The sequence below is a fragment of the Hoplias malabaricus genome, chromosome 3 (assembly GCF_029633855.1).
Source record: "Hoplias malabaricus isolate fHopMal1 chromosome 3, fHopMal1.hap1, whole genome shotgun sequence".
NCBI classification, from domain to species: Eukaryota; Metazoa; Chordata; class Actinopteri; order Characiformes; family Erythrinidae; genus Hoplias; species Hoplias malabaricus.
In genome coordinates, this window is record NC_089802.1 from 31,315,756 (window position 1) to 31,341,083 (window position 25,328).

Sequence of the window (25,328 nt, forward strand, 5' to 3'; positions counted from 1 at the left end):
CCTCCAGGTGCTGTTGTTTCCTGCTTCAGTACAAACACACGGGTTGGTAGGTAGATAAGTGTCCACATATGTGAGTGTGTGATGCCCTGTGATGCACTGGGTGCACTCCATGATTCCGGGTGGGCTCGGCCCCCACTGCAACCCTGAGCTGTATAACTGAATAAATGCAGCAAAATGCCTCTGTCTAAATATGCTGCTCAAATTCATGGTTGTCTCTTAGAAACTGTAATAGGTCAACGTGAAATGACTAAGTCGTGGACAAGTGACTTCTGTCCAATGCCCCTTGAATTGATACTCTTGTCTAAAGTGTTTTAAAGGAGAACTTAAATAGAACATGACTTTCAATAAAGAAGCAAGTCCGTTTTCACATCCTGAAATCATTTCTTACAATTAGTGAATACAGCTGCTTTAAGAAAGCACAGTGTTGTGGAAACACACTTTAATTGTGAACAGTTTGTATAATTTCCATAGAAAGACATGAATTTAAACAGGACAGGCTGCACACGACTCTAGGAGCTGGCATTGGGCTGTGGAGCAGAGAAACTGTTCTTGGAGTGATGGCACTCTGGGACAGGTTTGAGAGATTGATGTAGAGATTCATAAACTCAGATTTCTTTACAGTGGTGGTGATAGGACACAGGCATCATGTCTACAACACAAATACAGCATTTTATTTACATTCCACAATCACAATGGAACCTGATTTATTATACAGGATGTTGATGACAGTAAAATTGTAGTCAATCAAATATAGCTCAGCCATTAACATATTTAAAAAGTTTTAGTCCAAAACCTACTAATCACTTAAAAAAATCTGCATATTTATTAGGGGCAGTACACTTCTCAGATGTCTGGTTCCCATCACCACCACTGTGAACAATTCTAACTCTCTTTAGGACAGAGCATTCAACATCAGACTTCTCTCAATATTGTGGTTACCTTAATTAGAAATGCCCAAAGTTTGACAAAATTTCTCTTTAACTTTGGTTTCTGCTGTTATCCTTCAGAGTTCGTTCCATTTCTGAACCCATGTTATCAATGAACGGGGCATTAATTGTTTAGACAGTGAGGTAACTTTCAATTTCTTTCTTTCTTCTGTAAAGTCACAGTGTTGGAAATGTATTTTGGTGATGGGATTATTTGTTCAGCAGATTTGAGTGCCAGAATGCTCTGATGTATTTTTAGCCTTTCTCTTCCTGAGGCTTACTGGCACTTGCATCATGTGGTGAAGCCTCTGAGGTCATGCTGGTGTATTCAGCTGTCTTTGCCATGACTAAGAAAATGGCCTTGGTCTGTCCTAAGGTTTTTCTGCATGACTGAACTGATTCCATGGTCATCTGCTTCAAGAGCTGAAGGATATGGGGAGAACATATCATTTGGGATTTCTCTGATCAAAAATCTAGAATTCTGCACCTCACTTCTCGTTGCTGCGTGCTTAAGGGTGAGGCGAGCAATGGCTTGTTCTTGTTTAAAGGAACAGGTGGTCAAACTGGCTGCTCGAAACAGGTGCTGGGGTGATTAAATCTTGTGGTATTTTGACTAAAGTATGTACAGAGATTTCAATAAAACCCTTGGGAACCCCTGGGTGTTCATTTGTGGAAAAGGGGGTATAATGTGTCCACTTTAAAATCAATTTCAATTTGCTTCAAAAAGACCAGCACTTCTTTTGATTGAATGCTGACTGAAGTGTCCAAGAATGCCAAGTCTTCACTGTCATTACTGAAAAATAAAAATCCCCAAAATTAAAACCACTTCCAGACAACACAAAAACATTGCTCATCAAAGCAGCACGTCAGTGTCTGGTGTATTAGGATGCAAGAGAACAGCTTTATATGGTCAGTGGTGAAGATCTGAGCAATGCGAGTTGGGGCCTTTAGGTAATGCCCAGACTCTAAATGGCAACATCACATGGATGTCAGGTAACACAAGCAGCATTTGCTTGTGAAAGGTGATAAACAACAATGTCTATAGGACATCCTGGATCAGGCAATCATCTGGACACAGCTTATTAATTTTTGAACCCTGCAATTTGTGATTTGAAATTAGCATTAAATAAATATTTTGGCTAGTAACGGTACCTGTGTGGTATCTTTTTAAGACGTAATTAAGCCTACAGAGAACATGGCTAGAAACGGAACCACAAGCAGTTTAGTGGAACAACATCTGTCTGAAGTTTGTTTGTAAGATTTTGAAGTGCACTCACTACAAATACCACCACAAACAAAAGAGAAAAATGTGCTTCAACTGTGTAAAATTATGATTTAATATAACTGTCTAAAAGGGTTGTTTCCTAAATGCTTAAATCACAAAAAAGAAGATAAATTAGATAATGCACTATTGATCAATTTAGAGGAGGGCTGAGAGATGGGAAGTGGGCAAATTCAAAGTGAACAATTTACACCCACACACACACACACAAAAGACTCAAACATACATTTTCAGTGCGAATTAAAATGTAAAAGTCTCACATGTGCCTGAGCATATCCACAATGGGGAGATTGCTCAGACCCAATTAAAGTAAAATCATCCAAACAAAGTGTGAAGGTTGACTGCTTTTTCGCTTCCTTTTCTTCTTATTTTCTTTGAAAGTAAACTACCGACACAAATGGTGTAAGCAGCCTTTTACATAAAGAAGCCCAGTGTTGTTTGGCTTAAAGAAATTAGGTCAGTCGATGGAGCCAGTGTGTTGGAAGTCAGTGAGACTGAAATGAGCATCAGTCCTGAATGAGTAAATTACATGACCTAGAACATTACATTGGATTTCTTTGCGTAGGTTTGTGTGAACACTCTGAGGAGTGGTAGATTCAGTTCAGTTCGGCTGCGGGTGACAATATGCCCCATTTGGTTTATTAAAACCCCTAAATCCCTTTAAGTACTCAGTCCGGGTGAATTGGACCCTTCCTCATAACAGAGCGCTCGGTCCTCCTTCTCATTTTCCTCGCTTTTACTGGACAGACTGCTCGTTTGCTGTGCTTCCCGAGTCCTGAGGCTTCATCACGTCAGGAAGCTCTGGTGGGTTGGAGAATGGCTCCACGTGCAGGGGCTCAAATGCGTCATCTACAAATGAAAACAGAGATTTAGCACAAATAATTTAAATAAAAAAAAATACATCTATGAAAGCAAGGTTGAGTTTAGAGTCCACTGATTGTTGCAATTTTATTGACCAATTCTGATTTTTTAATTGTTTGACTGGCCAATTATAGCTTTCTTTCTGTTTAAGAATTACAACTTAAAGCATACATTATTTAAATCAGTAAAAAAAACACCTGTTTTGAATTTATCATTGATATGATAACACATTTAAATATAGAAATTTTATTTAAATTTACATATAGATGTTTTTTTTTCCCCATCTCCTGAAGTTATAAGGCGTGTTTAAGCCTGGGGTGCTTTGTAGTATGAAACACTATCCAGTACAGCACTGAGCTAAATTACACACATCAGTCTTGAAGGCATAGTAACAAATATGGCCAAATAAATCTTCAGTCTTTCCCACAATGAAACCCCAATGAAAATGTGACAATAGTAATCATCAACTCTTTAAACTCTATAGGGTCATATATGAGTCTCCACTTGCTATTGATATATTGTCAGATGCCCTGCATTCATGAAGAGTGTAGTAAACTTCAGTCTGACCATACTGCGTTGGGATATCAACAGTTCAAATTACAGTTCATAGTGTGCAGTTCCTGAGTTGCAAACTACTGGTTACTCAGCAACTCCGCAACACAATAACTTTAAAATCCTATGTATAATGCTGAACATTTAAAGCAGAAACATCTACACTCTTATGTTGCAGGGACTGAGGGTTAGCTGAAACGTATAGCTTACTTTTTTATTTTATAACCCAATTTTAACAGTATAAGTGAACAAAAAACACTTCAAAACAGTGTTTTACTAGTTTAAGTAGTTAAATAACAACAATTTCCTCCTGTGAGTAGTTAACATAAGCCTAATTACAAAAATAACATTAAGGTAGTTTCCAATTTCATCATTTTCAGAGGCCTCACATTCCAACTGCTCTCTTATTCACTGCTGTTACACATCGCTCTGAAGGGAACTAGAGCCTTCTACTTTGCTGTTGCTTTTGTTCCCTTGTTTTCTGCAAGTACTGTTTTGTGTAGTCTGCGTAAGAAGACCTCCAATGACTAGTAAGTGATATTGCATATTTGAACCACCTCAGTGATAACAAAGTCACTGTGAAAGCAACTGGAAATAACTTTGTGTTTATCAAGAGAGCAATTTAAAAGCTGTATTTAAACAAGAATGCATCAACGTGTGAGTCCAAATACTTTAGGGTGTTGATGCTGAAGTACAGCTGGTTGAATGAATCAAAATGATATATATATAAATATTAGGGAATTTGCAAACTGTACAACATATTGAAAGTTTTTGCCACATTTTTACACATTGGGACATGATGAAGTAAGAAAGAATTAAAGCAGGTGATTCTGAGACATACCACTCTTGCGGAAGGCTAATCCTATTGTAGCTGGAGCCTGTGGTCTGGCTGTTTGGTTGGTGAAGCCACAGTCCCCCAGTGTTTTACTATCTTCTAGCAGCTGTTCATCCTGAAACACACAAGCACACAAACACACACAGAGGGATTTTAATGAGGCCAAGCTTCAAAGCTTCTGTACCTGCACAACAGCTTTCTGCAATGATTGAACCGATAGACTGCGTCTTTTGCATTTACATGCATTATTATTATTAGTGCTGTTAACAGACAGTAACTCATGTGAGAATTTAATACCTTAATTAACAGGCTAATAAATCCAAATTTACCAAATTTGGCCACCACTCCCTCCTTTCTTGTTATGGCATTCATTCATTCATTCATTCATTATCTGTTCAGGGTCACGGTGAGTCCTGAGCCTACCTGGAATCATTGGGTGAAAGGTGGGAATACACCCTGGAGGGGGCGCCAGTCCTTCACAGGGCAACACACACACACTCGCACATTCACACCTACAGACACTTTTGAGTCACCAATCCACCTACCAATGTGTGATTTTGGACTGTGGGAGGAAACCCACGCAGACACAGGGAGAACACACCACACGCCTCACAGACAGTCACCCAGAGCAGGAATCGAACCCACAACCTCCAGGTCCCTGGAGCTGTGTGACTGCAGAACTATCTGCTGCACCAACGTGCCACCCCGCCATTTACTCAGCGAATATATATATATATAAAAAAAGCTTAAAATCTACACTGCAATGTTATAATAAATTATAAAAGAACTGTTTCCTCTAACCAGCTTGTCATGCATATCAAACTACACATTTGTCTCCTCAGCCAGTGCTGGGTTCTGAACCCATAACCCTCCGTTAGCTGACCCCTCCTAACACTACACCAGAGGTATTCACTTAAATTCAGTTGAGGGCAGTTGTTAAAATTTCCTCCCAGCCAAGGCCCACATCTTAATATTTGTGCTTTATCTCTTACTGGCACTTCACATTAATGCTTTTGATTAATGTCCAGTTTTTGGAAATTGTAAGACACACTCTTTAAAACTGGCCGCAGGAAAAAAGAACATACTCTGCTCTGTCCGCTGATCTTTAAACATTCAGTTTTCCGCAACAAACAACTTCTTTTTTTGAGGTAAGCCATTCTCTCCACACTCTCAGGTCCTTTTGACTCTCTCTAGTGAACTGGCCATGCAGAGTAAGCTATCAATTTGACTGGCACAGTTCAATAAATCTATTGCTCTATTAAATTATTTTACCGCACTTGTTTTCTACTGCCACGGCTGTAAATAAAGCAACACCCAGATTAATGAACATTATATATTCTCATTAATTTATTAGTAATTGCTCATTAATCTGGATAAGATTATCATTCAGATCTTTTTACTGACCGGTTGGTGGTCTGAGTGTGTGTTTTTATAATTACAGAGTGCACATGATTAGCCTGTTCACCCATCAACCAATGACCCTACCCCATTAACCCACTATTTATACATCAAGCAGTAACTACCGAAGTAAAACAAAACTTCTGTAGAGTGATGCTTACAAACACTCCTTATATATCAGAAGTAGCATTGTGCCTTTTCAGCCCACACTCACATTACACGAGACCGCAAGATGATGTAAATATGATGTGCACTAATCTGTTTTAAACTGCTCTAATACTGTAGTTAATAGAAGGAAAAAAAGTGTTCAGTAAAAAAAAAAAAGAATTATGATAATATTAACTGTACTAAATCTTAGTCATGCAACTAATCCAACCACACAACAGTAGCTATCAAACTACTAAAGCGTTTTAGGTCACCTTCCTTGCACCATCACACACCTTGTAAAGCCTCTGATCTTCTGGTGACTTCTTCAGGATTCCCTCCACAATCCTCTTCAATTCATAAACAGTGGTGGACTCTTTGGCATCAGTGAAGATCGTCGTCTTGTGACGCCTAATCATTAAAAACACATCCTGGGGAGAGAGCAAGCAACATAAGAGAAATCAGAACATGCTCTGAAAGTGTTACATCTCTTTGGAATTTCATCCAGGAAAGTTACTGTGAAAAAGCGGTAAAACACATCAAACTATGTTTACTTTTTATATTATTCCTTTTTGGTTTTTTAAATAAACACCCCCGAGGTCATTTTACAGTTCAAGGTCTGTAATATCCACAAAAACCCTGTAATGTACTTGATAAGGAAAACTGATATGATGGAAGCAGTAGAACAGTCACACACAGTGCAGCTTGTTCCTTTAAACTAAGGGTACTGACATGGTCCAAACATAAATGGACCACATGTAAGGGAAATGTTATAAACAATGATTTTATTTAAAAACCAAAGGCCCTCAGGCATAATCTCGAAGCAAAAACGATACCTTTAACCATTTAAAATGTAATATTATTAGCATATAATATTAATGGAGACAGGAGGGAAAATAAGCTAAACATTTTTGTAAGCAAAGATGAGTCATGGCTCTTCAAGGTTTGAAAACTTCATGGGAGAAATGTAAAAAAAATAATTCCACATTTTTTCAATGTAAGATTACAAATGTAGGTCTTTCACCATCTCTCAGATATAGCATTATGAACAAATTAGGGAAATACTGGAAGAAATCTATCGGTGTAGGAAAAGGGATGTTACAAAGCTGTAAACAAGGGTTTTAGCTTAGAATATATATTTTTTTCAACTTACAAAATATATTCAAGTTGTTCAGTGAAAATAAATCTATTCCTTGGAAATCTTTTCTATGCAACTTTTTCAGTTAAGTTGCAATCGTTCAAGAGAGTTAGCGCTAATAAGTCACAGATTATTGTTTCAATTGTATTTTTTTAATTTCCTGGAAACAAGGTTTCCAAATAAATAAATAAAATGTGTGCCTTTCAATCAACAAGAGAGGCTCAGAATACAAATACTTATATAATCAATAATCCTCTTATTATTTGAAAAGTGGTGTCGAAGTTAAAACTACCCTCAGAACTGTGTGTTTTTAAAGGAAAAAATTTTATATCGTGAAACCGCTTATAAATGAGAACTAGTAAGGTTATTATTATTATTATTAATGATCTAAATCGCTTTAACTCTTAATAATACGAGTATTTTATAACAAAACTGTCTTTTGCACTAGGGGTCTTCAGGGCGCTGTTAACCACTGACACCAAACACACGGCTGAGGCTAATCAGAGGCTAGGCTAGGCTAATGTTTCTCAGTAAATGATCAAACTGCTCCATTTCTCTGTAAATATCCAAATGTCCGATAGTGGGGTTTAACAGAGACGTGCCCCTGGAGTTAGCGGACCACGGGAGACGGCTCTGGGCCAATTCCCTTTTAATTAACGCAGTTATTTCTCCGGTTTTCGGTGATTCTCATTACTCACCATAGCTGAAGTTTACGTTGCTCCGACTCTCCACCCACTGATCCTCACACTGTACGTATACCCTTATCGTAACTTACGCACAAACAAAGTCATTTACGCAATATCCGTTAAAGGGAAACGCCATCGATATTATGCAAAGTGAAAATCGAGTTTGTACCCTGTGTTAACATATCCGTGTGGTGTTGTCTATGTGCTGAAATGTATTTTGAGTTAAATAAGTAGTCAAAGCCATTGTTTAACATCTCAGTTTTGAAATTGTGTTTAAAGACAGCCTCAAACTGGCAGATTCAGGCAGCTGGCGTTTCTTACATCACAGATCAACAACTTAATCCCATCAGCTTTTGTGTGTGTGTGTGTGTGTGTGTGTTGGGGGAGCGCTTGAACTGCAGGCAAGTTTTGGAAACAGAGGCAATGACTAATTGCATGGATCCACACTAGGGTTTTCAAAATCAAATGAAACTTTGCCCAGTTTTTTTCCCCATAAATGGATTAATAAAACATTTATAAAGCGCTTAAGAAAAGTTTATACTTGCATTTGAGGACCATGCTAATCCACTCATACTGAATGAAAATGACTATGTACAGTTATTTAAACCACTTATAAGGCATTACATATTTTAAAAAGGTATTTTTATATGTTCTTAAAGGTATTAATGTTCTAATTTAACAGTTGTATGGGGAAAAAAATAAATGGTTGGCATATATATCATAAGAAAATACGCAGGAATTGTCACTTGACCTGGGGATATTCCACAAAGCAGGATTTCTTAGTCAGGCAGCTAACTTAAGCCCAAAGTTGAGGATTGGCCAATAGGCATCAACCACAGCTCTGTTCCTATTGGACAGGCTCCACTTTGGGCTTACGTTAGCTGCCTAACTAAGAAATCCTGCTTTGCGGAATATCCCCAGGGATTTTGCCCATGACCTTGCCTGTATTCGGAATTGCATACTATATATTATTCGCGTACTGAATTTGGTTAATAGTAGTATGCTATATGTATTATAGTAGTACGCCGTTCCGAATACAGCCTGTGTCTGTAACATTTCTCAGAGCGTTTGGAGCAGGTATTCTGCGAAATCTACGTTTCTTCTGCTTATTACACCATCCACGTTGACTTCTCAGAATACCCGCGAGGAGGCGCAGGCTACGATTTGTGCGTAACTGACGTGTCTTCATTACGTCATGCTCTGTTTTGGCGCGGGGCGAGGAGTTTTCAAACAGCAGGAAAAGACGGTAAGGGTAAAATGTTGATGAAACAGAAAAATAGTCGCTGTTTAACATAGAAACTCGAGTAGAAGTTCGTTAAAAAGACCGTGTGTCGGTGTAGACAGACTGTGTGTGAGGTGTGAGGTGTCAGTGTGGTTATCTGAGTTGTTATTTACAGTGTTAGCTAATGTAGTGAGGACTGTCAGACTGGATGGGTGAACGTTAATGATAGAGTAGTCATTGAACACTGAAAAATACTGGTTTTCATGAAGTAAACGACCTACTGTAGGCGACACTGTTTGTACAGAGCTTTTTTTTTTTACATATTAACTAAGCACAGAACTGTCTTCTGGTCAGGTTGAGGGGAATATAGGAGGGTTAAACGTGTAATATTAGGGCAGGGTTTGACAGCCATTGGGAGTCAGTAAATGTTTTACACCTTCTAGAAATACAACAAATGTTTATTGTAGATTATTGGAACTGAATGCATTCCTTCAAATATTTCTTTACACCCATATCATTATAAAATATCTTAGGTTATGATCCACATTTATAATTTAGGGCTGTTTTAACATTTGTAATACTGCTAAGTTTATTCGTGGCAAATTAATATTCTTTACCCGTATGTTCTGAACTAGTTATTCGTGAAGCAGGTTAATAAAATATGCGACCACACATAAAATGAAACTATGTGGCTGCAGACCTGTCTGTGGTGAAACTGAAGCCGAGAATTACTGACCAATTCATGTCATCCTCTCTTTCAACTCTGTTAACACTTTTGCTGTGATTTATTCCATTGCCTTGTGTTTTAAAGGCCCATTCCCTCTGAAGACCACTTATAAGTAATCACGAGAAGGCTGGGAATGCTGGATTAGATATTCCTTTCTTCTTTTCCTTCCTGCCATCTATACTGCCTGCTTTCATCTTCTGTAACCACTTCATCCTGATTCCGGAGTCTATATGGAAGGCGGGTACACAACCTGGATAGGACACCAGATATTGATGGTGATAAATTAATGGTATAAATTGAAATGGGAGGTTCATGAGAAGCAGCATATGAGTTTAAGGTCCCCCTGTTTAGTGCCAAGTGTCTGCTAGAGAGGTAAAAGTCCCCCATCACTGGCCTGTGGAGTAGTGGAACTACATAAGGGATGAGGTTTCGTCCTGTGTATCTGGGATGACATGGAGCGGTGTTTGTAATCCTGTACCTAGCATCCACCATCAGTAGGCGTGGCCTAATGGTTAGAGGACCAGGTTTGATCCCTAGGACATGCAGGAACATCCATGGATGAAGTGCCAGTGTTTTTTTTTTATTTTTTTAATCATATAATGTATTGGGTCAAACTTGTAAGAAGCAAGGCGAACTTGGTTTTCCACTATATGATCCAGACTTACTAGATCTTGAATGTAGCTTTGTTGATATTTTTCTTTAGGTCTTGCCCGTGATTGAGTGAGGAGAGCCGTGTCCGTTTTTCCTGAGAGCCGAGATGGTCAGCACTCCTCTGCCAGTGCCTGTGCATTTCTCCCACGCCCAGCAGTCATTCTCTCTGAAAAAGCGCCGTCTCCCCTTCTCCTCTACTTCTTCTGGTTCTCTCTCTCCTCAGCGGCCTGTCTCTCGGTCCCTTCCCCCGCGGCCTCCCTCTAAAGGCTGCCCACCTCTGAGTCGTGTGTTTCCTCAGCGTCGCTCGCCCTGGACCCCTCTCTCCTCCACCCTGACCCAGGACCCACGGCTGAACTCTCTGTATGATCCACAGCGCCCACAGTCCTTCTTCAGCCAGTGCTTCATCAACCTCGGCCTCATTGGCAGAGGCTCCTTTGGAGAGGTCTATAAGGTCAGCTCAGTGGTATAGTTGTGTAAAAATGTGAACATGCTTCATCAATAAGTGCACATCCTCTACAGAAAACCTGGGAATATTTTTATAGGATGCAGTTAATGTAAAGCTTGTAATTGGTGAGTTAACCATATTGGGGAGAAAATAAAATAGGAAATATGGCCTGGGCAAAAGCTTTAGCACATTCTTTGCAAATGCATAGAAACTGCAAAGGATCCCCTTGTACAGGATGTGTTAATGCATTTCCACATTGAAAGTAGATGTCTGTGATTGTAGGAAGTATTTACAGCAACGAGTTGGAAAGCATCAAGTGACCACTGACGAATGACTGGAGCATGACTAACAAACTCTTCAGCATCAGATGAGCAACTGTCTATGACTTTGCATGTACAAGACGGACCCACAGGGAGGGTGTGACTAATAGAGTGACCAGTTTAAAAACTCCAGCAGCACTGCTGTGTGATTTGTACCCCACAGCTGCTGTAAAGTGTAAATCACTCCCAGCAGTTCTAATCTAATCTGTTTCTCAGGTGAAGAGTCTGTTGGACGGGCATCTGTATGCTGTAAAGCGTTCAGTGCAGCGTTTCCGTGGAGAAGTTGAACGCTCCCGGAGCATCAAAGAGGCTCAAAATCATGAGCGTCTCCATCCACACCCACACATCCTGGGCTTCAGTGCTGCTTGGGAAGAAGGAGGACATCTCTACATCCAGACTGAGCTCTGCTGCACCAGCCTCCTGTTCCACTCTGAGGACCAGCCTTCAAACCTAGGTCAGCTGCAGGACACAGAAGCTTCACAGCATCGTGTTTTAACGTCATGATAACTCAGTGACTAATCTGATTTACACATTGTCAGTGATGTTTGCTCCTTTATTTTGAACCCACAACCTCCAGGTTCCTGGAGCTGTGTGACTGCGACACTACCTGATGCGCCACTGTGCTGCCCTACTTATACATGTTTTTAATGATGTTTATATTTATTTCAAATAATGTTCTATCCAAAATGACAGGGAAATGGGAAATATTTATATAAAAGTTGAGGTTAAATGAACCAAAACAAACATAAAGGCCACAGGTAAATAAGAGCACCATGTAACGCTCCATGTTTCTTCCAAGAAACATCCACTGAAATGTTTTGAGAGTCTTTGATCGTATTGTACAAAGATGCCTTTAAGGAACCTTATTAAGTGTTGTGTTGAAATACTGGATTATGTCAAACAGTTAATAGCTCACTCCTGGAGATACATAGGGCTTTAACTTGCAAATAATAGCCTTTTGTAAGGAACATGTAGTGTATTTAAATTATGAAATTTTGGTAGGTGCACTTGCCATTTAAGTAAAAAGTCTAAAATATCATGTTTTAAAACTTTTTAAATACATAGTTAATAAGAGTTAAATACATAGTACTCTACCCTCTACTGGTTACAGTTCATTATTATAGGTTTTCACAACCCTAGTTATTTCATATAATTATCTGACAGTGGTGTTCATATTCAAAGTGGGGATAATAATTTAAACCCCTGCATTGGTTTTATTCTTGCAGATGAGACATGTGCGTGGGATTACCTTTGTGATTTGCTGTCAGCTCTTAATCACCTGCACTCTCAGGGCTTTGCTCATCTGGACCTCAAACCCGCCAATGTTTTCCTCACTCCCTCTGGACGACTCAAGCTGGGCGACTTTGGTCTCCTGCTGGAGCTGCCCAGGGAGCGTGAGGATGGAGGCTTAGAAGGGGAACACGGTGTAGAGAGAGAGAGAAAAGAGAAAGTTGATGCACAAGAGGGAGACCCACGATACATGGCTCCTGAGCTGTTGAGGGGAGAATATGGAACAGCTGCAGACGTCTTCAGGTGAGTGAAATCACTTCTAATCTATTTAATTTAAGATTGATGCAACACTTACTACGAAACAAAATAATAACTAAGTTTTAACTATGATGCTCTGTAGCCTTATATATAGGTCTAACAAACTCTCGTCACCAAGGGACTGGATGATGAGAGTTTGTTAGACCTATTAATATTATGTTTTTATTCTTTTAAACACAAAGTGAAAAAAAATAGTTTTGGAAATACTAGAAAACTTGAAGATGACCAGAATTACAGTACATTTCTTTTACTGCAGATACCACACAAGTGGCACATAAACAGATGTGTCCCTTTCTTTGTGTTGTCTTTTCTCACTTGTAGTCTGGGTGTGTCCATCCTGGAGTTGTCCTGTAATATTGAAGTGCCTAAAGGAGGAGATGGCTGGCAGCAGCTCAGGAAGGGTTGCCTGCCTTCAGAATTCATAAACTGTAAGTATGAAGTGTCCTTTTCTTAAAGTGGTATACTTTAACAAATATGCATTAATTTCCCTGAGCAAACGGATGGATTGTGAGCTTAATTCACATATTACCTCATCCATAAAATTTCATTGTAGATGGTAAGAATAATGGTTTATTCGTATAAATGCTTCCTTAGCGAACCAAAAGCAAGAGTTCTTATTTAAAGGTGCTGTATATGATTCTGGAGAACAGCACAACAGCAAAACTCACACAGCCCTAGGTGCTTCTGCAGAAGTTCTGTGAATAGCTTTGAGTTTCTCTGTCCGAGCCAAATTGTTTTTTTTTTTTTTTTTCATTTACAGATACAGAAGATAAATAATAACAGAATCCCAACAGAACTGTATATATATATATTGATCAGCAAAAACATTAAAACTACGTCCTTGTTTCTACATTCACCGTCACTATCAGGTGCATTTTGCAGTTCTACAATGATGGATTATTGTCCATCTGTTGCACTGCATAATTTGTTAGCCTGTTTTCACCCTGTTTTTCAATGGCCATGATCCCCAGAGGATGGCGGTACAGCAGGCATTGTGTGGGGGCTTACTTTGGTTTGGTTGAATGCAAGTGTATCTTTACCCCTGTGTTTGTCTGTTTTAGCCTTGTCTCCAGAGCTGCAAGAAGTTTTGAAGCTGATGCTAGCTCCAGAGCCCAGAGACAGAGCTACAGTTCAGCAGCTATTGGCTCTGCCCTCAGTTCGTAAACATAGGTGGAGACGGCAGGTTTCACTGTGGCTCTCCGAGAGCTGGCTGTCCATACTCACACTTACTCAGGTAAATACTCATCAGACACTCTGGTCTTGCCAAGAGGAGATCCTGAATCCTTTTACACAAACTGAAGAATTATAGATTCCACCTGAATAATAAATAAGCGTTTTTCCTGGACCAGGTCTATGTACACCTACAAAATTAACACTGTATAATGAAGCATAAAAAACAAATGCAATGTGAATTTTTGGTTGATGATTTCATTTAGAATTTTAATCACGCATCCGAGTGGGTCCGCTTATGCACTTTAATCACTAGTTGTTCTTGTTTTCTAAGGCAGTATTCAGTAACATTAGCTACCACAAGTTTATAAAAATGGCCTGAATATAACATTTGACCGGTCAGTGATTTGTGGTGCAGAAAGATTTATTTCAGGAGACCACAGAAAACAAACTTACTCTAGATTAGGAACTTCAGATATTTCTGGGGCTTTAGTCTGCTCTGCTTGCTCAGGTGTATTTCCAGCCAAATGGAAACATGCCTAATATTTGCATTTCTTTCCCTCTTAGTTGATCTTGTCTGCAGGCTGGAGTTTCTTGTCCTCCCTCAATCTGCCCTTTGTTCCCCGCTGTCCTCCACCAGCGCCCTGCACACCCCCCAGAGAGAGCTGGGAGAAAGAGGGTGACGTTAGCGCTTTGCAGCACAGTGCAATGCTCTCAGAGTCTGACACCCCTACAGATGAATTTGTGTTTCTGCCAAACACAGACATCCATCAACACTCTCCTACCTTCTCACATAGGTACAACATCCAAAGCCTTAGACTTTCGTATTTTGGTTCTGGAGAATGATAGAGCAGCATTCTGTTACATTTATATATTAATATAATTATGTCTCAAGTAAGAAGGAACAGTTTCATTACATTGTGTTAAAAGAATACGGTGCACGGTGGTGCAGCAGGTAGTGTTGCAGTCACACAGCTCCAGGAACCTGGAGGTTGTGGGTTCGATTCCCATTCCGGGTGACTGTCTGTGAGGAGTTGGTGTGTTCTCCCCGTGTCCATGTGGGTTTCCTCTGGGTGCTCCGGTTTCCTCCCACAAAAAAAAACAAAAACAAAAAAAAACATGTTGGTAGGTGATTGGCGACTCAAAAGTGTCCGTAGGTGTGAGTGAATGTGTGTGTGTATGTGTGTGTGTGTGTGTGTGTGTGTGTGTGTGAGTGTTGCCCTCTGAAGGACTGGCGCCCACTCCAGGGTGTATTCCTGCCTTGCACCCAATGATTCCCGGGAGGCTCTGGACCAACCGCGACCCTGAACTGGATAAGTGCTTACAGATAATGAATGAATGATTGAATGCCTTATTGTACTACAGATGAGCATTTTACATACATCATGCCAGAGATCACCTCTTGTGTTTTCTCACATCCTTGTGTTATTGCTTGATGCCATTTTCCACTGCCCAAAGTTCAGTTCAAATATTTATGAGCAAAAATGTCCATACTCAGCTCCACTGAACATACAGGAGCATTTTGTAGTTATAAAATTACAGACTGTAGTCAGTCTGTTACTCTGCATACTTTGTCCTCTTAGACCCTATTATTCAATGATCAGGACCACCACAGGACAGGTTTTGTTTGACCGGTGTATAATATTTAGCACTGCAATGGCACTGACATGGTAGTGGTGTGTTAGTGTGTGTTGCGCTGGTACGAGTGGATTAGACGCAGCAGTGCTGTTGGAGTTTTTAAACACCTCAGTGTTACTGCTGGAGTAACCAACCACCAACCAGAAACATTCAGCCAACAGAGTTATGTGGTCATGATGTTATAGCTAACCAGTGTAGCTTTTTTTATGACAAAGAACGCTGCTCTTTCAAAAAAAGTAAAAAATAGTAGATGGTTATATATAATAATATTGATATTCAGCACCTATTTTCTTGACCTATAAACTACATTTCTTGAAAGATTGGGATGATTTGTAAAATGTAAAAAAATAAAATAAGAACAATGTGATGTTCAAATCATTTAAACCTTGTATTTAATTGAAAACGGTACAAAGACAACATTGCAAATGTTAAAACTGAGAATTTTTTTTTTTTTTTTTTTTTCTTTTTTGAGTTGGGACAGAGTGGTGAAAATTTATAATGCTTTTTTAATTTTCTGAGTAGGCCTTACATATTTTATTAAGACAAGACCAATCCACAATCTGCAACGATTACAGCAGCATGGCTCCTTACTAAAAGAGTCTGGGGGCTAACCTAGTCCAGACCTGTCACATACTGAAAACAACTGGTGCATTATGAAACACAAAACCCTAACAGTTTGAGAAGAGTGTTAAATGAAGATGTGATGCTAAACATGCTCCTTTGTCTTTGCTGTCATCAATTTCAAAATAGTTTTAATGACTTGCGCATCATTGCGTTTTGTTTTTTTAATATTTTTCATAGCATCCCATCTTTTTGAAAATGGGGTTAGTACATGTAGAGTTTCTGATTGTATTTTCATTACTGTTATTATGTTCTCATTTGATATTCTGTTTGTCATCCATCCAGAATGCAGTCCAGGTTATCTGTTGGAAGCACCTCCACCCCACTGCCAAACTCTAGCGCACACACTGCCAGCACTCTCACACACACTCCAACCCACAACCTCACACACACACCCTCCAGTATCCACTCCAGCAGCTCCAGACACAAGCTTGCTGGCTCGCCTAGTCTTAGCCCAATCCGGTTAGGATCTCCAGCTCGAAGTGATCAATCCGTGGATCCCCAGCGCACCTCAGACTCTCCGGCCTCCATCCGCTTATGCCGCAGCTGGGAAGAGAATGAGAACAAGTCCGGCTTTGAGCCAAAAAACCTACTCAGCCTCTTTGATGAGACCACTTTAGAGGGTGAGCCCTGAAGGGGAAAGACTCGTAGAGTGCTTGTAACTTTATAAAGAAAGTATTGGTGACTTCAGAATGTTTTCAGAAATGGAAGATGGAAAACAGTGAAAAGTGTTGTATTTAGTTGCCTTAAATATTCAGAACAATTTGTGTTGTGATTTTTTTAGTATACCGTTGGTTCAGTGTTGTGAGGTTTTTGAATGTGTACATTTTGAGATGATTTTTTGTGAGGTTTTATTTTTAAAGCTATTGCAAATGAACAATACTACTGTGCTGTGTATTATACGTTGTAATGACAGAACATTGTTACTGTTTAGATTTTTTTCTTTTTTATTGAAACAACACCCATATGAGCTTGAATGTATTGTTTCTGAATGTACCATTTGTCTAATGAACATAAATCAAATTTAGGCTCATCTCTGCTGTACTGTATTTAAGTCATAATCAGGACAGTAGCAATAATGTGTGTGAACATTATGCAGATCTTACAAAACCTGTTAATTATACAGATAGAATTTCTGTACAGACACACCCCAAAAATGAATCTTGAAAAAAAGTTTTTTGTTGCAATTCACCCATTTCAGGTATCATAGGTAGGCAGGTATCATAAAGATACTGCACGCTGCACCTTTTAAGATGGAAAGGAGAGTTCTAATAAGTTAACTTCACTAACAGTGTATGAAGATGAGATACAGATGAGCAGGGAACAGTTTCACAAAATGGTGATTTCCTGCCCTCCAAATGTTATATAGTGCTGTTTCTGCAGTGCTGAGCCCAGAATTGCAATGACAGGCATTTTTACTGCAGGTCAGTCAAGCATCACAATTTTATAATTAATTTTAAGGTAAAAATACTACCGGTGGCTTTAAAGAAAATAAATAAATAAAACGTATGAATGGGGTACTGTCAAAACGGAGACAGTTGGATATATTTTGTTTAACTAAAATGTACTCAACACAAAAGGAAGCATTGGTATTCACTAGTTACTGTTGTACAAGACTATCTGTAAAAACCATTTTGCACACTGGTGAGGGATGGGTAAGGTACACAGGCTGGATTTTTCTTTTGCTCTCATTCAGAAGTTCCAAATCCTTTTAAAGTGGAACAATATGTTTGAGGAAGAAGCTGACTGTATCTTGTTTGTGTTTGAAGTTGAACTTACCACCATTGTTCAAATGATCAGAGAAACCCATTTGTAACTCAAGCTGTTTAGCTTAGTAGCACTTTCAGTAACCGTTTACTTTTATGGAAAATTAGCAGTTGGACTCAATTCTACCTTAAGTAAAATACCTGAATCTGCAAAAACAAGTCATCAAACCTTTTCATGGTTTTGAAAGTTCTGAGGTCTCTCCACCGTCCAAAGACCCTCCAGAAGCAATTTCTCAGCTGTGGCTCAGCCAGGAAAAGTGAGAGGAAGTCTAAACCATTAGTTTGTTTCCCATTTACCAAGCCAGGGCTGTGTATAAACACAGGACCTTTTTTTTTCCAGTGCATAAATAGACCAGATAGCTGACAAATGGTGCGGTTACATGAGTTTTATAAACAATGTACTGGATTAAAATCGCATCTAATAATCACTGTCAATTTTAATTTTGAATAAAATTAATATTGTCATTTTGAATACTATGCAATTAACATAAAATGACAAAACAACGGGAAGATGTTTGAATTAAAATTATATGGTACACACACACACACAAACAAAACACTCCAGCTCAGTAGGTGGAGGCAATGCACCTCAGGTTCTGTCAACCGCCATTACCTCAACAGAATAATAATAAAGACCCCGACAGTGGTGGTCTGAGCACAGGGCGCGTCGGAATAAAACTATACAAGAGAGACAAGGACTAAATTAAGGTGAGTAAATTATGAAGTCAAAGCTGTAAACAGTAATGCAGGCTGACGTTATTGCGAATGTGTTAATTCGTTGTTATGAATATAACGTTAGGAAGAGAAATCCCGAATCCCATCCTAGTGGTGGATGACACTTCGCTCTACATTTCTTTACAAAATGAAGAGGAAACGATGGAATGATAATAACGCAGTTCTTCATCTCAAAAAAGCAAGACAGTCGCGCAGAACGTCCGTCAGAACAAGACGGATGTGCTGGAGACTCATGATAGAGACTGTCCGCACACTGCGATGAATCTCATTCTGAATTAGACGGTGAACCCAAAAGACTACATACCATTTGCTAAAATCTCTGAGGTGTTCTTTTTAAACCCAGTCATGTCACTGACTTGCTGCTAATTAACCTACATTTTTGTTGTTGTTTTTGTGTTGTATTACCAAACACTAATGTTTTGTTGTATTACTAAAACACTATACTTAAAATATATTTAAAAAACACAATTTATCAGTTTCAACTCTTGAAATATTGCCTTTGTACTATTCACAGTTAAATATATGGAATTGCATCATTGCCTGTTTTTTTTTTTATTTTGCGCAGCATCCAAATTTCCTGGAAATGGGGTTTGTGCTTCCATTACCATAAGACACTAAAGTGTGTGTGTGTGTGTGTGTGTTTCTCCATGGTTAGTGATGTCGAAAGTGGAGCGATTGAACGCCCGGGTTGCCAGTCTGCTCACAGCCGCTGTGCAAGAAGTGTTGGAGGTGGTGAGGGAGACAGTCTCGGAATATCAGGAAAAAACTGCCCGGACACAGAGAGAGAACGAGAGGCTGAGGAAGAGGCTGCAGGAACTCCAGGACAAATCCAGCAGAAAAGGTGGCAAGTCCTTTAGCTTTAAACTAATGTGTCGAAAATCATGGGATAGCAGTATGTTCATTTGTTATAAGGTGGCATTACCTCAGAAGGACAGCTTGGGAATGCCAGCTGTGGGCCTGTGTATGTTGTGAGTGAGGCTGAACACTGGCATGTGAACTCCTCGCGAGGCTACGTGAATTATCCGACTTCAAACCTGACATGACAGTGGGTGGTGTTGTGAGGGCATTTAACATTCTTTGATGCATGGTATTATATGTTCATCCTTACTCACAAGATAACCCCTCACAACTTATACAGGTGTGAACGTTCCCAAGCTTTCCCCTGAGATAACACCACTTTATTTCATAATTAATTTATATAACGCTGTCCCGTGATGTTTGGTCAGTGTATTCCTGACCAGACCCGACTGAGCTGCGTTAGGTTCATTTGGAAATGTCACTTACAAATAATCTGATACAACTTGTAAATCACTGCTCATGTTTCATTGTGTCCTTTAGGAGAGGAGCATGCTGTTAGTCCAAGCCATGATTTAGAGAAAAGGGCTGAAAATGGTTCTTTATCCATCCAACTGGAGAACCGGACTCAGACACACGGAGACATTACAGCGACAGTGGATCCTGCCGTTTACGCTGAGCTTCAGAACAGTTCAGATAGACCCAGTGAACCAGACTCTGAAACTTCCAGCCAGAGCCACCCTTTCTCTTCTCGTGATTTAGAGACGGATCTACAACCTGCAACATCAGAATTCTATGTCAAAGTCAAAACAGAGCATCAGGATTTAGTGCATCAACACTGCAAAGCATCAGACTACAATACCCAAAATGCCACATCCATTCTAAGCACAGAAAACCTAGTAAGTCAAGACCAAATCACGGATGCACACTCGGATGACTTGACTGTCGACCTGCCCACTTTATCTGGTCACAAAATTAAAACCGAAGTGGAAATAGACGGATATGTCAGTTATATGATTCGGGAGTTAGATTTTGACAATGGGGCATTTATCAGAAACCCTGAACAGCCTGAACAGCCTGCCAGCTCTGGACTGGTGCAGTTTGATTTAAATGAACCTCTAGAGAGACTGACAGCTGAGGAAATAAACAACATTAATGCTGCTCTAGACGTGACAAACCATAGACACAATGAACTTCTGAACCAATTATCGACCAGAAACTTCCACGAGAAGCGCTTCTGCTGTCCATTCTGCGGCCGGGGCTTCAATTATGCTGGAGATTTAAAGAAGCATAAGAGGGTTCACACAGGAGAAAAACCGTATTTATGCACCATATGTGGAAAGTGCTTCAGTCAGTCCGGCTCACTGAAAATTCATCAGAGATACCACACAGGGGAAAGACCGTACGGCTGCAGTCTCTGTGGAAAACGCTTCAGTAACTGCAGCAACTTCAGAAAACACCAACAGATTCACATCCGACAGATGGCTTAGGGCCAGTCACTTGATCTCGATGTTGAAATTATGTTTTTGATGTAATGAATTTCATGGACTTGGTTCAAATGAGTAAATATCCATATTCATTAAAGCCTTTGTCTTTTTTATTGAAAAATTCCAGTGCCATCACTTATGGATATCATGCAAGTGTAAGTGTGTGCTAATTTTAATTAAGCAAAATCACAGTGATCAAGACCACGCTAAACATACAGGTACTTATTCATTTATATACCCCACAGAATATCATCACTGCATTTCACTAAGTTGCCATTTTGTAAATATCAGAGATGAATCTCATGATCAAGGATGTCAGCAATTCCCCTTTGTATAGTATATATCCACAAAAGTGTGGCCTTCACAAGGGCCTTTACTTACAGATGGGAAAACTAAGTAAAACCACAAACTGCAGAAAAGACATCTCAGCACCACACTGTGGACTATGGAAATTACTCTATAAACAGACTCAAATGTGTATTAATTTTAAAGTTAGCCTGCTTGCAAGGCTAGCATTTGTGATTTGGGTTTAGAGTCGAGTTTTTACAGACAGAATCACACACTTCCGAGAAAGAAATAAACCTTAGGTGTGTTTACCCAGTAAACATTTAGCCGTTGATTCAGCGTTGAAATAACGTAATGGCTGCCGTCTAATCAGCCTTCTGTTAAGGTTGAAAATGAAAGTTGAAAAGACGTCCAAACACAGACATTGAAAAGAGACTATTTGGACGTCAATTGACGTTATTAATTGGTCCCAAAATAAATTACTTTTATAAAACGCGTTTTAGACGTCCACTGAGGTTATCGACGTCTATTGACGTTTAAAATATGCCCTTGACCGACAGACTACATTTAGACCTATTTTGAACGTCCAGGGACGTTCCTTGTTAACTGGGTAGTGATGATTTCTGAAGACCAAATTCCTGGACTAGCCCTCAGCACTGTGTAGCTCAGTGTGTGATGCTGAGTTTACCTCAATAACTTAATTAGGCCAGACTCAGAGGTCAGAACCTCATAATTTACCACATCTGAAAAACATGAAAACTAAAATAAGAGAAAAAAGACATTAACAGCAGGTAAGTGGAGTCAGCTGTCTTGAAAAGATAAACGCCTTTCTAGAAAATCGTGCGAGGAACATCTTTTTACCATCTTTAAGAAAATGGGAACTACAAAATCTAGGCAAGATCTGGAATAAAATTCTGAAATATTACAGCTATGTTTGAACCACACAGGCAAAGCAAAACGCCCAACTTAAAGACCTGCAGAAACATTTGGCTTTTATAGCATTGGTGCACAATTCTACTATAAAAATGAAAGAAAATGTGCACAGTTAATAAAACATATTAAACATGCCCTGTTTAAGAAAATGTGGCTATATAAAATAACAATATTAATAATATAGGAACATAATCCCATTATTATATTCACTACCTTCATGTTCAAATAGTACATTTCCTTTATTTTCATATATTAATTTATTTTTATTCCTGATTTTTAAAATCTTAATTTCAGTGAGGGGGATTTCTGATGCAGACGTCTGGCAACCCAGTGTGAAGCTCCGTTCACCAGCTTTGTTGACGTTAGCCTGCTAGCAAGGCTAGCCTTTGTGATTTGGGTTTAGAGTCGAGCTTTTAAAAAAAGAAACACACTTCCGAGGAAGAAATAAACCTTAGGTGTGTTTAGTGATGGCTTCTAAAGACAAATTCCTCGACTAGCCCTCAGCACTGTGTAGTTCAGCGGGTGATGCTGAGTTTATCTCGATAACGTTATCGTTAGGTCAGAGTCTTGAGCTCAGAACCTCATAATTTACCACATCAGAAAAACAGGAAACTAAAATAGGAGAAAGAAGACGTTAATAGCAGGTAAGTGGAGTCAGCTGTCTTCAAAAGATAGACGCCTTTCAAGAATATCGTGTGAAAATAACGTGTGCCTATGACAAACATGGGTGATTGAAATGTAGAGCTGCACCGATACCGATATGCGGTATTTATAATGTACAGTTTCATATCTGCCGATACTGATAGACCAACAGCTATAACATGAAACAGTTGGTTTTGTCTGATTGGATTAATTATCATTACAGTTGCAAATTGTAAATTTTGCCAATTTTTTTGCAGTTCATCACTGGTTGTATGGTTTCTCTGAAGCAACTGATTGTTTACCAATTTTTGTCTAATAGGAATGAATGGATTCTAAAGCTTTTTACATAAAATTACATAAAAATACATCAATAAAAAGCAATGGATTTTTAACAGAAACATAGTTGTTTAAGGATATTAAGGAATTGGAATATAAAAATATTTAAATAATCTAAACACATAAAGTATTAATTAAATAAAACCACTCAACAAATTGACATAATGCCCCAGAATTGATGAATAGACAAAAAAAAAAAAAACAGAACAAAGGAGTGCCCCTAAGTAACACATTAGCTTCCACCTAGGGCACCTTGGCATCCACACAAAAAGACCTTAGCAGTGCCATAGCAACTACTTAGCAACTGCTGGCTTTCAAAATTTACATAGTGCAGTTTCTGCAATGCTGAGCCCAGATTAACAATGACAGAGGCTCTATTGTCCTTGTTACAGGTCAGTGAAGTGTCACAATGATTTTCAGGCTGTAATTTTAAGGTAAAAATATTACCTAGTGTTGGTTTAAACACATTTTAAACAAATGGATATAAATGTAAGTATCATGTAAAGTTCGTCAGTAGGAGACTTACTGTATTTGCATTAACATATGACATTGTGTTCTATAGTTTATTATATCATGTCTATAATGTGTGTATTTGTCTTCTTTATTGTTAGGGATGTCGAAAGTGGAGCGACTGAATGCCCGGGTTGCCAAGCTGCTCACGACGGCTGTCCAAGAAGTGTTGGAGGCTGTTAGAGAGACGGTCTCCGAATATCAGGAAAAAACTGCCCGGACACAGAGAGAAAACGAGAGGCTGAGGAAAAGACTGCAGGAACTCCAGGACAAATCCTGCAGAAACAGTGGTGAAGCATACAGTTTTTAATATATTGGAAATGTCAGTTTCAAATAATTTGATACACCCTATAAATAACTGCTCATGTTTCAATGTGTTCTTCAGGAGGGGAGCACGCTGTTAGTCCAAGCCATGATTTGGTAAAAAGGGCTGAAAATGGTTCTTTGTCCATCAGATTGGAGAACTGCACTCAGACAAATGGAGACATAAGAGAGAAAGTGGAGCCTGGTGTTAACGCAGAGCATCAGAACAGTGCAGATATACCCAGTGAACAAGACACAAATTTTATTGACTCTGAACTTTCCTGCCAAAGTCCCCCTTTGTTTTCCCACGATTCAGAGAAAAAAGAACAACCCTCAACATCAGGAATTGATGTCAAAGCAAAAATGGAGCATCAGGTTTTAGTGCCTGACTCTTCCCCTAAAAGGACAGACAGCCGAGTAAATCAAAACCTAGTCACAAATACACATTCTGGTGATGTCTTAAATGTAAACCCACCCATTCTATCTGTTCACGAAATTAAAACGGAAGTGGAAACAGATGGGTATGTCACTTATATGCCTCAGGGATTAGTTTTTGACACTGGGGCATTTAGCACAAACCCCGAACAGGCTGAACAACCTGGCAGTTCTGGACTGGTCCAGTTTGATTTAAATGGACCTCTAGACAGACTGACGGCTGAGGAAATAAATGACATTAATGCTGCTCTAGACGCAAGGAACCAGAGACACAATGAACTGCTGAATGGTTTATCGTTCAGGAACTTTAGCGAGAAGCGCTTCTGCTGCCCGTTCTGCAGCCGGAGCTTCAGCCATGCTGGAGACTTCAAGAAGCATAAGAGGGTTCACACAGGAGAAAAACCATATTTATGCACCATATGTGGAAAACGCTTCAGTCAGTCCGGCTACCTGAAGATTCATCAGAGATACCACACAGGGGAAAGACCATACGGCTGCAGTCTCTGTGGAAAACGCTTCAGTCATTCCAGCAACTTCAGAAAACACCAACAGACTCATATCGGACAGATTGTTTAGGACTGTGCACTTGATCTTTATGTTGGAGTGTTTTTAAGATGTAAAATATTTCACAGATTTAAATGGGTACACTACATATGACATAATTCAGTTATGAATATTTAAAGAATTGTGATAAGTATTAAAATGTGACACATTGCGATATTGCAATTTATAACCTGGTGAATGCAATTTGTACCTCCAACAGGGAAACCATTCTGAATAAAGGCTTTGTCTATTTTATTGAAGAATTCCAGCACTATCACTTATGGAAACCTCGTGTGTGTTCTAATTTCATATGCACAATATAGCCTCTCTAAGGGCTTGTGTTTGTCTGATACATATTATTAAGTAAAATTCAACAAAAAAATCACATCTCAGC

General features: G+C 39.3%; 4 protein-coding genes across 6 annotated transcripts; 3 read left to right on the forward strand and 1 right to left on the reverse strand.

The window, feature by feature from the left end:
- Nucleotides 1-432: 432 nt before the first annotated feature.
- On the reverse strand, nucleotides 433-7,982 carry LOC136691833 (elongin-B-like). 2 transcript variants are annotated; one of them, XM_066664677.1, is made up of 4 exons: nucleotides 7,152-7,170; nucleotides 6,295-6,429; nucleotides 4,463-4,571; nucleotides 433-3,057 (listed from the first exon to the last, which is right to left on the reverse strand). In XM_066664677.1, exons 2-4 carry the CDS (start codon nucleotides 6,415-6,417, stop codon nucleotides 2,945-2,947), a joined length of 345 nt encoding a protein of 114 aa, XP_066520774.1. In that variant the 5' UTR covers nucleotides 6,418-6,429; nucleotides 7,152-7,170; the 3' UTR covers nucleotides 433-2,944. The 2 variants fall into 2 exon arrangements, with proteins under 2 accessions (XP_066520774.1, XP_066520773.1); XM_066664676.1 differs by lacking the exon at nucleotides 7,152-7,170 and adding an exon at nucleotides 7,835-7,982 and having other exon boundaries at nucleotides 434-3,057.
- An 874-nt stretch (nucleotides 7,983-8,856) lies between these two features.
- pkmyt1 (protein kinase, membrane associated tyrosine/threonine 1) lies at nucleotides 8,857-17,188 on the forward strand. Its single transcript, XM_066664675.1, has 8 exons — nucleotides 8,857-9,068; nucleotides 10,475-10,873; nucleotides 11,404-11,641; nucleotides 12,414-12,720; nucleotides 13,057-13,163; nucleotides 13,797-13,969; nucleotides 14,473-14,702; nucleotides 16,450-17,188. Exons 2-8 carry the CDS (start codon nucleotides 10,529-10,531, stop codon nucleotides 16,796-16,798), a joined length of 1,749 nt encoding a protein of 582 aa, XP_066520772.1. The 5' UTR covers nucleotides 8,857-9,068; nucleotides 10,475-10,528; the 3' UTR covers nucleotides 16,799-17,188.
- A 1,315-nt stretch (nucleotides 17,189-18,503) lies between these two features.
- On the forward strand, nucleotides 18,504-21,106 carry LOC136692719 (uncharacterized). Its single transcript, XM_066666337.1, has 3 exons — nucleotides 18,504-18,638; nucleotides 19,321-19,506; nucleotides 20,004-21,106. Exons 2-3 carry the CDS (start codon nucleotides 19,323-19,325, stop codon nucleotides 20,948-20,950), a joined length of 1,131 nt encoding a protein of 376 aa, XP_066522434.1. The 5' UTR covers nucleotides 18,504-18,638; nucleotides 19,321-19,322; the 3' UTR covers nucleotides 20,951-21,106.
- A 728-nt stretch (nucleotides 21,107-21,834) lies between these two features.
- Nucleotides 21,835-25,245, forward strand: LOC136692520 (uncharacterized). Of its 2 annotated transcripts, none has more exons than XM_066666001.1 (3): nucleotides 21,835-22,023; nucleotides 23,755-23,943; nucleotides 24,039-25,245. In XM_066666001.1, exons 2-3 carry the CDS (start codon nucleotides 23,757-23,759, stop codon nucleotides 24,965-24,967), a joined length of 1,116 nt encoding a protein of 371 aa, XP_066522098.1. In that variant the 5' UTR covers nucleotides 21,835-22,023; nucleotides 23,755-23,756; the 3' UTR covers nucleotides 24,968-25,245. The 2 variants fall into 2 exon arrangements, with proteins under 2 accessions (XP_066522098.1, XP_066522097.1); XM_066666000.1 differs by lacking the exon at nucleotides 21,835-22,023 and adding an exon at nucleotides 22,475-22,809 and having other exon boundaries at nucleotides 24,039-25,244.
- Nucleotides 25,246-25,328: the final 83 nt, after the last annotated feature.

What these genes read in the sequence shown, in the direction of transcription:
- LOC136691833 (XM_066664676.1), bottom strand. An exon ending in AAGATCAGAGGCTTTACAAG is followed by an intron (nt 4,572 to 6,294) that starts GTGTGTGATGGT and finishes TGTGTGTTTCAG; the next exon opens with GATGAACAGCTGCTAGAAGA. An exon ending in ATTAGCCTTCCGCAAGAGTG is followed by an intron (nt 3,058 to 4,462) that starts GTATGTCTCAGA and finishes TTTCATTTGTAG; the next exon opens with ATGACGCATTTGAGCCCCTG.
- pkmyt1 (XM_066664675.1), top strand. Translation starts at nt 10,529, where the DNA reads ATGGTCAGCACTCCTCTGCCAGTGCCTGTGCATTTCTCCCACGCCCAG. An exon ending in GGACCAGCCTTCAAACCTAG is followed by an intron (nt 11,642 to 12,413) that starts GTCAGCTGCAGG and finishes TTATTCTTGCAG; the next exon opens with ATGAGACATGTGCGTGGGAT. An exon ending in CCATACTCACACTTACTCAG is followed by an intron (nt 13,970 to 14,472) that starts GTAAATACTCAT and finishes TTTCCCTCTTAG; the next exon opens with TTGATCTTGTCTGCAGGCTG.
- LOC136692719 (XM_066666337.1), top strand. Translation starts at nt 19,323, where the DNA reads ATGTCGAAAGTGGAGCGATTGAACGCCCGGGTTGCCAGTCTGCTCACA. An exon ending in GGACAAATCCAGCAGAAAAG is followed by an intron (nt 19,507 to 20,003) that starts GTGGCAAGTCCT and finishes TGTGTCCTTTAG; the next exon opens with GAGAGGAGCATGCTGTTAGT.
- LOC136692520 (XM_066666001.1), top strand. Translation starts at nt 23,757, where the DNA reads ATGTCGAAAGTGGAGCGACTGAATGCCCGGGTTGCCAAGCTGCTCACG. An exon ending in CAAATCCTGCAGAAACAGTG is followed by an intron (nt 23,944 to 24,038) that starts GTGAAGCATACA and finishes TGTGTTCTTCAG; the next exon opens with GAGGGGAGCACGCTGTTAGT.